The 17,490-nt window shown below is 38.4% G+C and overlaps 1 protein-coding gene across 2 annotated transcripts in view; it reads right to left on the bottom strand.

Annotated features, from left to right (window-relative positions):
- Positions 1–17,490, bottom strand: part of fbxl17 (F-box and leucine-rich repeat protein 17) — a 262,999-nt gene that overhangs the window by 3,334 nt on the left and 242,175 nt on the right. For both annotated transcript variants that reach the window (XM_017467835.3, XM_017467834.3), the window contains exon 9: positions 9,460–9,602. In XM_017467835.3, the coding sequence (XP_017323324.1) occupies positions 9,460–9,602 (143 nt within the window). The remainder of the gene's footprint in view (positions 1–9,459; positions 9,603–17,490) is intronic.

Here is a 17,490-nt window from a genome sequence, read left to right as displayed (position 1 = left end):
TCCAAATGCAAAAAAAAACAACTTTATTTCACAAAATTACATGATGTGTTTTATATTGCACCTGGTCTAATCTTGAATCACGTGCCAGTATAAAATGTTCTCCAACATAAATACACAACGTTGTTTAAAAAAAACCCAGCTCAGTTCAGTGTGTGCATTGCCGAGGTTAGAGAAGATCTATATGAAATATCATTCCAGCAGAGATTGATGTTTTTAATCTTTCACATATCTGAAGTTGGGGTTCCTGATTTGCTGAGACTCTTCTTATTATACTTGTTCATTTTTTATCTTCAAAGACTTTAATCTCAGGATCAGAGGCCTTCTTAATCTTGTTTGACAGGCAGTACATGGCTGTGACCAAGGACAAAGTGAAATCTAATATCCACTCACAACTGTGGCACCTTATTGTACCATACTCGCCATACATGTCCTATTGTAGAGATGACGATATTTCCTCATATGCATTATTTATCCAGCCTTCTGCTGAGCCAGGTCATACTGGACTGATATATTGCTCAATATATTTATCCCGTTTTTTTTTTTTGGCCCCATCTACAGGACTTCAAAGTGCTTAAAAATGCAACGTGTGAGCCATGCACAATGCCCATTTTACACTACAATAACAAGCACTGTGCACATATCACAACTTTCATAAGAGACATTACCACAGTTTTGTTTTTATTGTCGAGTTTTTATTGTTGAGATATAAATGTACTACTGAAGTCTGAATTTGCGTTTTACCAACAACGTTCCCAAGCTCACTAAGACACTTCATAAAACTGACAGATCTCTGTAAGTGTTGCAGTGCAACTCCAGCTACCCTAACCCTAAACGTGATTATACGACGAGGAAAAAAAAGATCAAGCTAATATTAAAAGAGCTTTGAATGAAATATTTATTCCTATGTTACTGGATGAGATCTAGCAAACCCAACAGATTATTTCTTCATGTGGAATACACTGTGCTTAGAGCTACAATATGGCAAGTTGTAACAAAAATATGGGGGGGGGGGGGGGGGGGGGGGGGTAAAAGAAAAATGTATCCAACATCTAGTATAACTATTGCCCCTTAAAAAGAAAACAGATGTACAGATGGACAGACACAGCCACACAAAATATAGCTGGAGCTAAAGGCCATTGCCAAACAGATTTGGTTAATGTTTAAAAGTGTTTTGGAGTACGTGGGGATCACACAGTGCTGGATCTCCCTAACAGCCTGCATAAACACAAAGATTTACAACACTCTAAAGTTGCCTGTGCTCTCTCCACAGCAGTAAAACGCTGAAATGTGTGAGTGTGGCTTTGATAATTTCTGAGAGAAAGGTCGGCATTTGACTGGGACATAGTCTGGAAGACTTGAGCTGTGATTGAATTTGAGACTCAAACTATGAAGTAAAAAAAAAAAAAAAGGGACTGTATTTTATGCTGTCATAACATTTTTAGTCTTAAATGATCACTTAAATCACTGCGCGACATAAGACAGTCTGAAGGGAATGAATTGGGGCTATTTCTGTTGGAAACCTGGACAGGCAATACCCTCCAGAACACAGAGAGTTGACATCACATTCTGGGAAATGTGCTTGATGCGTTTTGCTGGGAAGAACGCCGAGTGAGCGTGATAGACGTGCCCATGCTCAAGTGATTTTTGGCTTGGGACATTTCGTCTGTATTTGTACAAATGAAGAGCAGACGAGAGTCAGGGTGAACGCTGCATGTTGGGCAGGTTGTTCTTTTATAGTTGATGAAATAACAAATTTCAAGTCAAATGAAGAAAAAGAATTAGGGTCATTTGTGTAAAACTGCCATCCTTCAGTAACCATACCCCTAAATAAACCTTGAGAGCCTTTACTGCATTTGCAATTTTAAACGGGGGCGGTTGTGGCTCGGTTGGTAGAGCGGGTTGTCCACTGATCGTAGGGTGGAGGCCCGCGTGATTCCACATGCCGAAGTGTCCTTGGGCAAGACACTGAACCCCAAGTTGCTCCCGATGGCAAGTTAGCGCCTTGCATGGCAGCTCTGCTACCATTGGTGTGTGATTGTGTGTGTGAATGGGTGAATGAGACACAGTGTAAAGCGCTATATATAAAAGCACTATATTAGTGTGCCATTTACCATTTAAATCCATTATGGTACTTCATCTCTTTTTTTTTTTGCTGCTGGAGATTCACCACTATGGAATTCACCAGCAGTTTTATTAAACTATCTGTCCTAAAATGTAATGCTCCATTTTAGAAAGCATAATATTGCTCTTCATTCTATTAGAATTCACATCCAAGTATTCAAATAATTTTTTAGAATCATCCAATAAATATAAAATTTCATTCCTGCATGTTACTGGCAAACAACAGCTCCATGGATGGAATTTGTTTCTGTATCTGTTTACAAAGAATGTCTTTAAGCTATGAGCGATTACAGCAGTCTCTTTTCCGTTTCTCTCCTGAATATTGGCTCCCTTGCTTGGGTGCACATTACTCAACTCTACAGATATTTTCACTTTGAGTCTAAAAGAGATGAGGTATTAAAGTTGATGCACAGACACTGATAAAATAAATAAATAAATAAATAAAAAAATCCCAGCAACTGACGTTTAGGTGAGAAAGTCTTCTTCTTTACTAAAATATAAGGCTTATACAGGTTATGCATGTTGAAAGCATTGTACATTATCATAGACTCTGACTACAGGACTGTACACAAAATGCCTTTCTGTTAAAAAAATGAAATCACTGAAAATATGAAAATGTCATTTCAATTACTGTACAACGAGGGGTGAAGTATTTTACAGAATCAAAAATGCTGGCGTGTACAACGAATGACTGTTAAAGTGGACAAATTTCTCTTTGATAAAGACAGAGCTTTCACCCGGCTCCGCCGTCCTGCACATTAAAGGCTTTGAGGAAGCTGAAAAACTGGCCGAGGACTTAAATGAATTGATTTGATTATTTTGGATGCTCTCAATTAACACCATTCTTTCATAGTTCCAGTCTTCAGATATTTTGCCCAAGGGCAGAGAAGAAATCAGCAAATATCAGTAAAGAGTGTGCTCACAATTGCTTTCTGTAGCAGTATGAACCAAAACCAAAAGGAACTAGTACAGTACAAATTCCAGCGATAATAACACTTAATGAAAAGCAGAATTTAAAGTCAAATCCATTATATTCTCCATTGAATATATTAGTGGTCTAAAAAATATTTTTTTCTAGAATGATTTAACTACAATTGCACATTTAGTAATTCCCATTTTGCACAACAGTTACCAACCTGGGAAGGCAAAAGCCAGCACACTGAAGCAGCCTTTCTTTTTTTCAAAACTGGGTGGCTAAACAGGCTCGAAGGAGAACACTAACTGCACTATCCTATCACACAAGAACAAACAGCTGACATGCTGATCAACAGAGGAGATAGGAATGTCATTCCTCCCAAATAGAGAGCAGATTTAATTATGCACCCAGCCACAGAGGGATAGGGAAAACTCCTGATGACATGGTGAGCATTTGGACAGTTGCACCATACTGTCTATACAATGACCTGAATATAGATCATGTTTGCCAACAATAAAAATGAACAGAAACTATATAAGTGGAAGATATACTAAGAAAAGAAAATAATTATAGATTTTCATACCACAGCACTGTTCAATTGTGTCAATTCATTTTGAAGAAGAAGAAGAAGCCTTTATTTCTCAAATACACATTACAGCACAGTGAAATTCTTTTTCTTCACATATCCCAGCTTGTTAGAAATTTGGGGTCAAACTGCAGGGTCAGCCATGATACGGCTGAACCTTATCCGGTATCAGAGCCTTAACCATTGAGCCACCACTGCTCTAATTTTCTATGACAGGAAGGCTTGGACTGTTCTACTGGCAGTAATTCAAATAATAAGTTTAATTATATTATATTAAATATTATGTGGGGGCACTCGTGGCTTGGCAGTTAAGGCTCTGGGTTACTGAGCGGAAGGTCGGTGGTTCAAGCCCCAGCACTACCAAGCTGCCACTGTTGGGCCCTTGAGCAAGGCTCTTAACCCTCTCTGCTCCAGGGGCGCTGTATCATGGCTGACCCGGTGCTCTGACCCCAGCTTCCTGACATGCTGGAGTATGTGAAGAAAAGAATTTCACTGTGCATATGTATATGTGACCAATAAAGACTCATTATCATTATACTAGGTATATTAACATGCTGGTTGTACTACATTCTCATTATTTATAGTAACAATTCTATCATAACGACTCATATGGCAGACACTACATAATGTAAGGCTAATAATAAACAGAATGTAAATATAAGAATGTGTGTAACAAAGAAAAACTCATCATCGTTGATATGGTGAAGGTTTCTGTAAGGAAGCATTCATTTAACATTTCTGAAAGGAGTCTCGGGTGTCAGTGCTTTGTAACAGTCAGTAAATTTTCAACAACATTGGCAACTTTGTGCTTTCCAACAAGCCGTTTTTTTTTTTTTTTGTCTTATTAACTTAAATAAAGTAATGATTATGAGAAAAGGCTGTTATATGTAGCTGTTATAAGGTAAATGCTAACAGGAACTAACTTACACATTCCACAACATTAAATGTAACTATAAAGAGTTAGAAAAGTGGCATTCATTAATAATCATTGGTAAATTGCTGTGGTATAATAAAACAATTTACAGCATTCTGTTATTGGGAAATAATCTACTTTTGCATGGTAACATCCAGGGGGTCATCATACTACCCAGTCATTGATTACTTTCCTATAACAGCATGCCACATCGTGTTTTATTTCTTATATATGTGTTGTTAAGTGCGGCTGGTTTAGCAGGTGATCTATTATTAATACTGTGAATAAATCGCTGTTTTGCACGTCATCCTGTCAGCAAACAAATGGGTAGATATATAGCACTGAAGTTTTAAACCATATACAATGTGAATGTTTAGGGATTGGTATGTGTGCTCTGTTTAAAATCATCAACTCATTTTAGGTTCGCTCCCTGGTCATTTGGGAATTTTACATGGATCTGAACTCAGAAGTGACCTCAGCACAGTGCATCATTCCAGCTCTGATATTCCAGCCAGAGAACATTAAAAAGGACCTGAGGTCAGAAAGTGAACAAGAACCTTAGTGATGCAGTGACTGCAGTCCCTGGGTTTGCACTCCAAATAATTATTTGTTTTTTTTAACTCTCTTCCAATCAATTAATAATACTATGACTTTGCAGTCGATGTGTATGTTATGGTTTCTTCAATCACTGAAAATAATTGGATATATTCTTGAAAGGTTCCTTCTTTTTGAAAACACTGTGTGGTGATCAATGTCTGATCTCTGCAGTAAATATTGCAATCATGTTTGCACTAAAGATAAGCTCCCCACAAGTGTTAAACAGCCTGAGAGATCATAAAGTCATTAAATCAGAATAGCTGGTCCGATTAGTCTTCATCCTGTACTTTGTGTTTTTAGAGGCAAACTCCCATAAACATACACTGAACTATTATATATATAAATTGTGTTTGTGTGTGTGTGTGTGTGTGTGTGTGTGTGTGTGTGTGTGTGTGTGTCTGCGCGTGTATGTGTGAAATGATAAGTACACTCCATGGAAATTGTTGGCTTTTTATGACATATTTGGACAAGAAAACTTTTGAACATCTTTGAAACAGTGCTTATTAATAAAGTTGATATACTTGAACAAAACCACAAGAAAAATCAACTTTTTCAATAATTTATTCAACAGAAATAACAATAGTTGTGATATTCTTCTGTGAAAAAGTAAGTACACTCTTGGCCTCAGAAGCTAGTATTGCCCCCTTTAGCTGAAATAACTTCTTGTAGGCATTTTGCACAATTCTCCACCAGTCTCTGACATCGGCTTGACGTGGCAATATTCCCTGCAATATTCTTTCAGTTGCAAGATGTTTGAGGGTTTTCTTGCATGTACTTCCCTTTTCAAATCCCCCCACAACATTTCAATGGGATTCATCCGGGCTTTGACTAGGCCATTCCATTAACCTCCATTTCTTCTTTTTGAGCCATTCTTTGGTGGATTTGCGAGTGTGATTCGGATCATTATCATGTTGAAAGGTCCACTTTCAGTTCAACTTCAACTTTTGGACAGCTGGCCTCATATTATCTTTAAGCACTCTTTGATATGATGCAGAATTCACAGTTGAATCAATGAATGCAAGCTGTCCAGTCCCTGAAGTAGTGAAGCAACCCCAAACCATAACATTTCCACCACCGTCCTTCACAGTTGGTATGAGCTGCTTCTCCTGAAAAGCTGCCTTTGGTCTGCACCAAACATGTCTGCTGTTACTGTGGCCAAACAACTCTTTCTTTGATTCGTCTGTCCAGATTACATTATTCCAAAAGGCCTGGTCTTTGCCTATATGATCATTGGCAAACTGTAGTCTGGCAAAGGCTTTTTCCTGGCATGCCTCCCATGCAGGTCAAATTTGTGCAATCTCTTTCTCTTTGTAGAAGTATGCATTTTGACACCACCAGTTGCGAGACTTACTAGCAGATATTACTAGCAAATTTGGGGGTTCTTGGCACCTTTTTTTTTTTTTTTTTTTGCATCAGATGATCTGCTCTTGGGCTAAATTTGCTGGGATGGCCAGTCCTGGACAAGTTGGCAGTTGTTTGAAACAGGGTATTTGCAGCCATCAGCACTACAAATGTAATACTTTTTAAAGTATTCCAAAAAATATCTTAAGACCTGCACGTCACAAGCATGCTACATGATACATCAGCTATAATGGATTGTATTCATGCATATACATCCATTTCTGGGTTTAAGTAAACTATAACAGGATAAACTTCTATAGAGGTAGATGGTTGATGGGAGACCAGAGCAAATATTCTTTTTGCATTACCACTTGCTCCAACAGTGAAAAAAAAAATCGAGTATTTCCTTCCCATGACTTTCCAAGAGAGGGAAAAATATAGAGAGAAGGATTACGGCAGTCAGAAGAGAAAAATATGTCAAATTTACCATCTCTCCCTCAGCAGGTGTATTAGAAACCCCCTCGCAACAGTATAGTGTTTACCATGGCATTAAATTACAAAAAAACTAGCAATGTAACAAGTAGTGTTATAAATGTACGTACATTTTTGTAAAGAAGAAAATATAAATATTAAAAAACCTTTGCTATTTTGTAATATTACCATTGCACTGAATAATGCTTAATAATAATACATTTTTATTTGAGGTACAGATAGTAATATAACAATAGTAATATATTTCTGACTTAATTCACTTTCTTTTATGCGTTAGACCTTGTGGCTTTTATTTTGGCAGAACACGCAGGAAGACCTCCTTTTGGTTGGCATTTTTTAAAATTGAGTTCTCATTACCAATCAGGTGAAATGCTGTAAACCTCTGCTCACAAAAATGTTTGAGATTACGCTAACGCATAACCAAAGTGAATCTGGCACGTGTTTTGTCTAAATGCAGGTTATAAGCGACTCAAACTCACAGCACAGACAGAGATGACGTTGGTGTGGAGCGGCAGTTACTGTGGGTTGAGCTGCTCTAAAACACTGATGAGCCGCACACACACTCTCAGTGCAACACAGTCACATGGGTTTACCATCTCAAACAGCAACCAGCCAAAAATGACATCTAAATCTTCTTTACGGCGTTGGTTCAGTTGCATCGTTAAGACCTTTGAAACGTGAATTTAAGACATATTAATGCTAATTAAGGCCTTGTTTTTACATTAAGGAATTTAAAACATTTTACGACTTTTTAAGGACCTGCGGACACCGTGAGGAAATCTGCACCACTTGTAGATGATTTTCCTTACAGTGAAATGATGTATTTCAAATAATTTGAGATCTTTTTAAATCTCTTGCCAGACTCATAGGCATCCACAACCTTTTTTATGAAGGGCTTAGAGAAATCTTTAGATCTTGGCATGATGACACCACACACCTCAATAACAAACGGAACACCAGACACTAGATATGAGAGAGGTATAAATAAGACCGGTTCCACCTGCACTCCCTAAACAGCTTCTAATCACTGACAGCCAATCTTAAACACCTGATTCTAACTTTATGGATTTGAAGATGTGATAAATGTAGGGGTGTACTTACTTTTTCCATCTGACTGATCTGTTGTTGTTTTTTTTCCATTTAAATTATGAAAATTGCTACAAAATGTCAATTTTATGTTTCATCTGATAGTGAATCAACTTTATTAATAGGCACTGTTTCAAGAAGGATCAAATGCTTGTTTGTCCAAATACATAAAAAAAAATAAAAATAATAATTACCATGGGGTGTATGTTTATATAAACTGCCCCATGTGCCTCCATGTACTTAATCTGCCCCTTAGTGCCTTATGTAAGGGTGTAACGTACAGATCATGGATATCAGGATTTAAAAAAATATATTTATATATATATATATATATATATATATATATATATATATATATATATATATATATATATATATATATATATATATATATATATTAACTTTTACACAAGTCCAAAGGCAACATCAAAAATAGAAACAGGATTAAAGCATTTTTGCATTGGCTGTGCAGAGTGGTAATCTGCAGAGTAATTGAATTTCTCGTGGGACATTGGCTATGCAAATTATGCTGAAAGTTGTGAGTGGAGGAGGACAGAGTTCTCAATAGTGGCACCCAAACCAGATAAATTCTCATCCTACCAATACAAGCAATAAAAATTTCATTTCAATGCACTTTAATTATATCAAATCTTTATGGGAAAGTGATATTTCATTTTCAGGAAGAAAAAAAAATCTCATCTTGTTTTGACAACCCAAGTGAAAAATATCAAGGAAATTATATTATGTTTCGATCTGGGAAATATAATTTGAAAATCAGGGGTGGAATGCATGTTCCATTGCTAAACTATTTTTCAAGTGAATGTCTAAGTGACTTGCTAGATAACAGGGTAGGCAAAGAGGGAGGAAGAGAAGAGGCAAGTGGCAGGGGGGGAGAGAAAGGGAGGAAGAAAGTAATCAAGTGAGAGAAAGAGAAGGTGGGGGGAAGAATGAAAGAGAACAACATAGCGGGAAAGACGTGCCACTGCACAATGGCCTCAAAAACCTCAAATGTGTCATCTGTGGCACTTGTTTGCCTCTTTTACCTTGGAGCAAAAAGATCCTCTAGCCCAGAGTGCAGTTCTGTGAGTTCCTGTCCCAGCATGCTTTGCTGGACATACATAAGCACTGTATGAATTTCCCCAGTTACTTTTTTGTGTATGTTTTTCCTATGAAATGTGTTAGTGTATTGTGAGGTGTGATGCTGTGTGCTCACTTTCAGAAATGTGTGAGCTGTTTGGCCTGCTTTCCTGTTCTGCTGCTGACTAGTGTGTCAGAGTGTGTGCCTGCTGTGTGTTTGTAAAGAGTTAAACACATAAATGTGTCAAACACATAACAGAGTCAATTTCCAAATGAAAGCTGATCCTCTGCATTTCCACTGCCTGCAAGTCTCTGTGCTAAATACTTTACCTTATCACACCTCATCAGGCCCAGGTAGCGCAGGGACTTGCTGCTCTTAGCGATCTGCGTGGCTCCTTGGTCTGTGATTTCCTTACACCATCCAGCATCCACGGTCTCTATAGTGCTGCTGTACTGCCCAATGGCTATCAATGCTATAGAGAGAGAGAGAGAGAGAGAGGAGAGAGAGAGAGAGAGAGAGAGAGAGAGAGAGAGAGAGTGTGTATTAATGGCACAAGCCTACAAAAGATGTCTAGTAGTAGTAAGTGTTCACACATGAATGACTGAGGACCTTCATAAACACATGGCTCTTACAGAACAGCCCACAGACGACAAGGCAACACTGCATCATTAAGATGATAAAAATCACTCCTCACACATATTTTCCCAGTCTGGCCTGCGGTTTGCTTTAAAGCCTTTCTGACTCACTTGATTGTTCACCAAACGTCTGACGCCACTACCAAGAATTTGTTTTTTAGTCGACGAAAATCCACTTTGTCAAATGATAGTTCTGAATTCAGAACTTTTCACTGGCAGAAGAAAAATTCATTATTTATAGTGGTTTATACCACAGCACCATTGAATCCTCGATTCTGATTGATCGGAACATGACGATTAATCTTCCGTAACAGCACGACTCTTACACAGTGTTGGCTGCAAGGCAAATCAAAGGTTTATACTAATGCGCTTGTTCTAATAAGGCACTGGTTCTATAGTAACAACTCTTTCCCAGGAACTTGTATAGCAGACACTCATATTAGCTACACCTAACAATAAACAGAATTAAACATGCGCCAGCACTTAGATGTAAGCCTGTTCCATTAAGTGTTCTGACACAGAAGATGTTCAGGGCAGAGGGCTGTTGTTCCTCAATCATGCAGCAGTTTGTTGTTTTATTAAATTGAAGAAAGAAAGAAAAAACAGCAGGTGAGGGAATGACTGTTTAAAGTGGCTTAAATAGAAGTGATAAGTGAACTTGTTTCACAGATGTTTCACAACATCAACTGTAAAACTATAAACTTTAATTCATAAAAATGATTATTGTCAAATTGGGGGGGGGGCACTTGAACTTTTGCTTTTATAGAAAAATAATGAACTTTGAGTCGATTCACATCTGCATGCCATTGATTAATTTCATTAATTTCATAATAACAGCACAGCATTCTGAATCAATATCAGACATACAGTGGATATCAAAAGTATACACACACTGTTAAATTAGCAGCTTTTTGTGATGCAAAAAACTCAATCCAAGATAAATCACGTCGGATCTTTTCCCACTTTTAATGTGGCACAGCAACCAATAAAATTCAAGTGAAAAAACAAAACAGAAAAAAAAACTTACAATAACATGGATGCATTAAGGTGCACACCCTTTATAATGATTTATCTCGGTTCACAAAAAGCTGCTATTTTAACAGGGGTGTGTATACTTTTTATATCCACTGTAAGTTTTTAGTTTTACATGTATTAACACTTTTAGAAGAAAAAAAAAGGTTCTTTGGATAGTTAAAGCCTCTTAGCTTCCTACAAGGAATGGACCTAAGACCTTCTGTGAAAACGGAAATGCTCGAGATTCCACAAAAAAAAAAGTTGAAGATCCTTCAATGGTTCCAGGTTAAACATGATTCTAAGAGTATATAATCTGAGTAAAATAAGTATGTGAACAAATAGGATGCAAATGAGTTACTAAGATATATTTCAAATTCAAAGAATACAATTTTAAATCATGTATTCTTCGATAATAAATATCAACTAGTACAATTTATTCATCGCTTTGTTTTTGTAATTTCTGATTTAATAAATGAGTGGATTCAGACTTTCGGAGCCTTTGGTTGAACAGCTGCTGATGCTACTCAAGTCTGTGTGTATGTACAAATATACACACATTCAAAGCTGGAGCAAGAAAACCCAGAGAGCATGAGTGTGTGTGTGTGTAATGAGGGTCAACAAGGCTAATTTATTGCAGTGCTCCAAAGCTATGTACAGAGAAGTGGGCCTGAGTGTGGGTTTGAGTGGGTGTGCTGAGTGAGATGGGATATGGAGTCACTACTTCAGGTCTGTGATCTGTATAAGCAGACACACCTGTGTGTACAGATACTTGGGGGTTCCTAAAAGGGGAAACACATCCATCACTATGCTTGTGTTTGTGTGTACGTGTGTGTGTGTGTATGTGTACTTGGGAGGGGTTCATCCACTGCAAGGGTCACGGTGAGACCAAAGCTAGAGACGACAGCTTTACTTCCTAGGTTCGGACCACCTCAGACACAGACACAGACACAGACACACACACACACACACACACACACACACACACACACACACACACACACACACTTACTTCTTTGGCAAACATATGATATAGCCTCTTTTTAACCTTGTTTCAGTAAAGATTGATGAAGAGTCATTCTTGAAGAAAAGAGGTTTGCTTTAATAAGATCTGTTGCTGGTCTGAGAGAGAGAGAGAGAGAGAGAGAGAGAGAAAGAGAGAGAGAGAGAGAGAGTATGTGTGTGGCAACCTGTCTGCTAGAAGAAACACCAGAGACGGTGTTATTTGCCCAACCTGATGGGACTGAGATTACATCAGTGCCCTCATTTAGACCAATAGAGCAACTCTAACAGTGGAGAACAGCAGACTTACACACAACGCAAAGCCTTAAATTTGTGTTAACTCAATAACCCAGTACCACAGACTCGACAAAAACACCAAACTCAAATATTTCTACAGAAGGGCCCCTCTCAGGGGTTCTCAAATATTTTGCAACCAGGGAACCACAACTCCACAAACTATGCTTGTCCACAAACACCGTAAGTACAGATTACTTTATGAGCGTCGTGCGATTTGATTATTCAAATATTAGTCTCATTATAAAAGTGCAGAGAAATGAAAAGAGAAGGGGCCAAAAAGCACGAGGGTAGCAAAATAATTTTAATCACTGCAACCACGTCTAACCAGTAGATGCTCAAGAAGAAGCATGAAAACAGACTTTCCTCAATGGGAAAACAAAACATCCCAGGATTTGCAGAAACAATTTAGTGCAAATCAATAGCCAGACAGCACATCTTAGTGAAAACAATTGTTTTCCTTAAAAAATCCTGCTAGACTCTCATTAACACAGAGTCACATCACTGAAACCCCAAGGAGAAAGGATTACCACTGTGATAGCCAACTCGCTCTTTCTTTCTTCTCAAATTACTGGCACAAGCATACTAAGGCACAGTATTGTCAAAACATTTTATTCCATCTTACAAAGTACATAGTGTGCACACACACACAATACATTTCCATCTCTCAGACAGAACATTGTAATGACTAATAGTATAACCGCATTCCCTCAAGCTCTGTCACTCCTCTATTAATCAGACATTGCAGCATTATACCTTCTACTAATATGTTGAATTTATCTGTGTCAGGGAATTTATCAAACTTATTGAACTTGTCGTATTATTTATCCTGTATACGCTTTGACTGCGAGTCAAGAGCAAGAGCTGGGTGTAGAACTGCACGAAAAATGAATAGGCAATGCTGTGTTACTACGGAAGGTCGTTCGATTTTCAATGTGATCAATGTGTAGATATGTTTCTGGTCATAACAAACAGAACTGTATGATTCTACATAAAATGGGATTATTAAAAAATTTACATTGAAATTAGAATGAAAAAGTTCCTTCCCCACCAAAGATATGAGTTGTAGGCTGATTGGCATTTCAAAATTATCCGTAGTGTGTGAGATTTGGCCCTGCGATGGGTTGGCGCCCCATACAGGGTGTCCCGCGAGCTCCCTGGGATCGGCTCCCTGTGTAGGATATGCCGTACGGAAAATTTGGGTGTTTGGTTCGTTTTTAAGATCCACCCATGGCTTAGCTTTCCAATGTTATTTTTCTTATATGTCTCTCATTTTCTTTTTGTCTGTAGACTCATATTGCACCTGGGTGCGCTTGAGAGCTCACATGGTACAATATCTATGGTCACTGCTCATAAGGTGGGATACGGGTGAATAAAGGTGCTGTAATGGTTGTCTGAAAGCAAATGCAGCTGAATCAACCTCCTTCGATCAATCTGTATTTACAAACAAATCATCAGAACATTTTACTATGATTTCTTTGTGCAGCCTTATGTCATAAACAGAGGCACTCAGATATGGACTCTAGTCTCAGCCTCCTTTGTGTCTGAGGCCAACAATTTGGACTGTAGGGGATTGCACTGAATTACACTTATACTATAAAAGCACAGGAGAAGTGTGGGATTCCCCCTCAACTGAAACAAAAGCACCAGGGCCCCACTGCTACTTAAAAGATACTCCATTTTCCTACTTGCTGAGACAATTACACTTTACCAAAAGCCCCAAAACCCAAATATGATTGTCAACATGACCCAGAGCAGGTTGGCTGCCATACTGTAGCATCTCATATCCTGTGAAAAGATATTCCACCATCTGGTGTTTTGATGATGGTGGAGGAGAGCATTGGTCTCACAAAATCTCACATAAGTGTTCAATTTTGTTGAGATCTGGTGACTAGGATATAACCTATCATTTTCATCCTCATCAAACCATTCAAGTGAGCCCTCATGCCCTGTGGATGATTGTCCCGGGGCAGAAGGAGTAGAGACCACTCCCACCAGGATAGAAATGTGTTATCAGAACATAACACTGATCAGTCCAGACAACTTCAGAGTGATTCATAGTGACCCTTTACTCTGTGGGGGCAAGTGGAGCCAAACCATGGCAACAAAATGCCTCCATTTAATTTGTCTCCCATCTGTATGAGCCCTCATGTCGATTAAAAAAAACTTCTATTAAATGGGAAGTAAGAAGGAAACATGCTCTCCATCAAGCTCAGAGAGGCCTTCGGTACAGACGATATAGACTGAACAGAAGTGACCGTGGCCCTTGAGCTTAAAAGAACGGAAATGTTGCACACTTAAAAAATCTAGGTTTATTTTAAACCCCAGAAAATTATACATTTCCTTTCTTGTGTAAGTGTGTCTCAGGTTTCGCTCTCCTGGCTGCATGTTGTTATGCGGGGCTCTGTGTCCTCTTGATATGCCGAAGTGCATAGGTGTGTGTGTGTGTGTGTGTGTGTGTGTGTGTGAGAGAGAGAGTGGCCCTGTCCACTCTCATCCCATTCAGCCTCCAAGCAGATTAGCTTTCTTGCCTTTGATGCACTCTTTATGAGGGAGGTGCACTTTTTTTTTTTTTGGAGCAGGAATCTGCTTCCCATCTTTTCTCCAGGGCAGCTTTTATTCTGAACACACACTCGTTGTTTTCCCCTGCTCCTCCCCCAAACCCAAACAGCTTGCACTGGTTTACATGGCCACGGTGCATTGCAAAAAGGAGCGAATGCGAATATATTGTTTTGGAACTTCCTGATTATGGGCAGACAGAGGATTCGTCTGCATGCATGCTGAGGCCTCAAGGGCAGGAGCAGATGTTTAGCCCACACTGTGTGCATACAATGTGCACAAGTAACTGCATTTCCATTCACCATTAGCTGCAGCGAGTTTCAGATGATTAGCCTGTATTTAACCTAATACTTTACAATTATGCTATGCTTCTGAGCAGTTGGACTTTCCCTTTCTCAATTTGTGGCTGTTACAGTGGAATTTGTGGTTTCACATGTTTGCAGGGGCACTGATGTTGTGCTGATGTTGGTGTTTATTTTACACTTGGATACCGTTATGTGCCTCTGTGTTCTATCAAAAGAAAAAATATTTCACAAACAAGTAAATAGTTTGCATTCAAAGTTTAAACAGATGTGCATGAGCACTGTGTTGTTGTGTTTTTTTTTCTTTAACAGTGCACACTGGTCTGATTTATGTCTCTTATTTCTTTTTCCTCATTCCCCGATCTACTGTCCATGACATCCTGAGTACTGATAAAAGCCACATTTCCTCTCCTGCAAATCCAATAATGGCTGGGCAGAGGAAGCACACTTGGGCGTCTTCTACACCAACAATATACATCACACACATTATAAATGACTGTAGGCTATGAGCTAGTGGCATATGCTATGACGACATTAAAACATAACCAACATGCCTCGAGCTATCTGTGAGATGAGTGTGAGCACACAGGCTCTGCTTCCACCCCCAACCAGCCTCGCTCACACTCATCACCGCACAAGATGGAAATTGTGTCTCTTGACGGCCAATGATTTCCTGTCTGAAAAATAATAGAAGTGATGTGCAAGACAAGGTAAAGAGTGCGAATGTGTGTGTGTGTGGAGGGGATCCAGTGTAAATTCAAAAGTGGAAATAAGATGAGATGCATTTAGTTCGATTTCATGATTGTATGTATGTGTTTGTAATTCTTAGGGCCATTAACATGTACTACTTACTGACTGGTAATTGGATCCTTTAAAGGTAGCACACAGACATATTACTGTTCAACATAGCTGCAGGTTTCCTGTGTTTGATTATACAGTCCTCTCCGAAACTACTGGAACGGCATGGCCAGTTAAATTGTTTTTGCTGTAGACTGAAGACATTTGGGTTTGAGATTAAGAGTTGACTACGAGAAGAGAGTTTAGAATTTCAGCTTTTATTACCTAGTATTTATATGTAGATGCATTAAACAGCATAGAACGTAGCACGTTTTGTATCAGACCACCCAATTTGTCGGCGAGCAAAAATACTGGAACATGTAACTGACAGGCGTTTCCTGTTAGATTGACTGTTTAAACAATAAATAATTAAAAAGGATAAGCCAACATGAAGATCAGAGGGATGTCGATGGGAGAAAAGCAAGCCATTTTGAAGCTGAGGAAAAAGGGAAAATCGGATGCACTGCACAAACATTGGGCATAGCCAATACAACAATTTGGAATGTCCTGAAAAAGAAAGAAACCCGTGGTGTGCTGAGCAACAGACACCGAATGGGTCGGCCAAGGATAACTGTTCCTATACTTTTTCTCGCCTAAAATTGGGTGGTCTGATACAAAAGGTTTTATGTTTTATGTTGTTTAACATATCTAGATGTAAATACCAGGAAATAAAATCTGGAATCCTAAACACTCGTCTCATATCCATCTTTTGATTTCAAACCCAAATGTCTTTGATGTACAGCACAAACAAGTGAATTAGCCTTGCTGTTCCAATACTATCAGAGGAGACTGTAAAATGGACAGCTTCAGTTGTAAAATCTGAACCGTTACACTACAGCCAGTGTTCTGTCCATAGAATGAATGCACTAATCTTTGCTGGTTAATTGCTTAACCACAAAAGCTGTTAACACACTGCATTGTGTGGAAGAATAACTCTTTATAGCAAAAATGAGTAATAATAAATTATTTATTGAACACTGAATTATATCCTTGCGGCAGAAAAAGTTGCTTATTGCTTTAATAAACTTTAAAAGTCTGGATACACTACTAAGAAATGTTTTCTTTTTCTAACTTATGAAGGATTCATGCATTTGGCTTGGGTGATAATTTAAAGAATACAAATTTAAACCTGAAACCCATCAAATTCATCAGTTAAAGCAGAAATCCTTATTTGAAAGCAGAACAACTGAATAATTTTTGTACAGTAATAAATACAAGTTTGCTGTAGCATTGTTCTTTTCTTTCATTCAAATGCCAATACATAGAGAGTCCTAACATGTAGAGATAATTGTTACCCTCTAACACCTCTTACTCGATCAGTTAGCACTCACTTGTATTATACAGTATGTGTTTCTCATCAATAGAGCTTTCAGTAAATAAGAAAAGCACTTATTTAAAACCTACTCTGACTTTGACTTTGACTCTTTAATAAGAAGAATATGGTCAGGAAGTGTTCAGTGATGCACACCGCGAAACACTACACCTAATGTACCCGAACAGAATTATGATGCCCATATTCAACAGGATCATTAAAATAAGAAAAGAGTTATTTGAAGAGTAACAGTCTCTCAGCCCTTGGAAATCTATGTTCCGTACAATTTTCTACGCAAGGGGTCAATAACTCTCAACACCACGCCCAATCTCCTTGACTGACTCTACTGAATGCACATAACTCCTAATATAATCAGAGTGCTCCTTGACTAATGTTTTCAATTTGGTC

Source organism: Ictalurus punctatus, chromosome 5 (genome assembly GCF_001660625.3).
Source record: "Ictalurus punctatus breed USDA103 chromosome 5, Coco_2.0, whole genome shotgun sequence".
NCBI classification, from domain to species: domain Eukaryota; kingdom Metazoa; phylum Chordata; class Actinopteri; order Siluriformes; family Ictaluridae; genus Ictalurus; species Ictalurus punctatus.
This window is presented reverse-complemented; position numbering and strand designations above follow the sequence as displayed.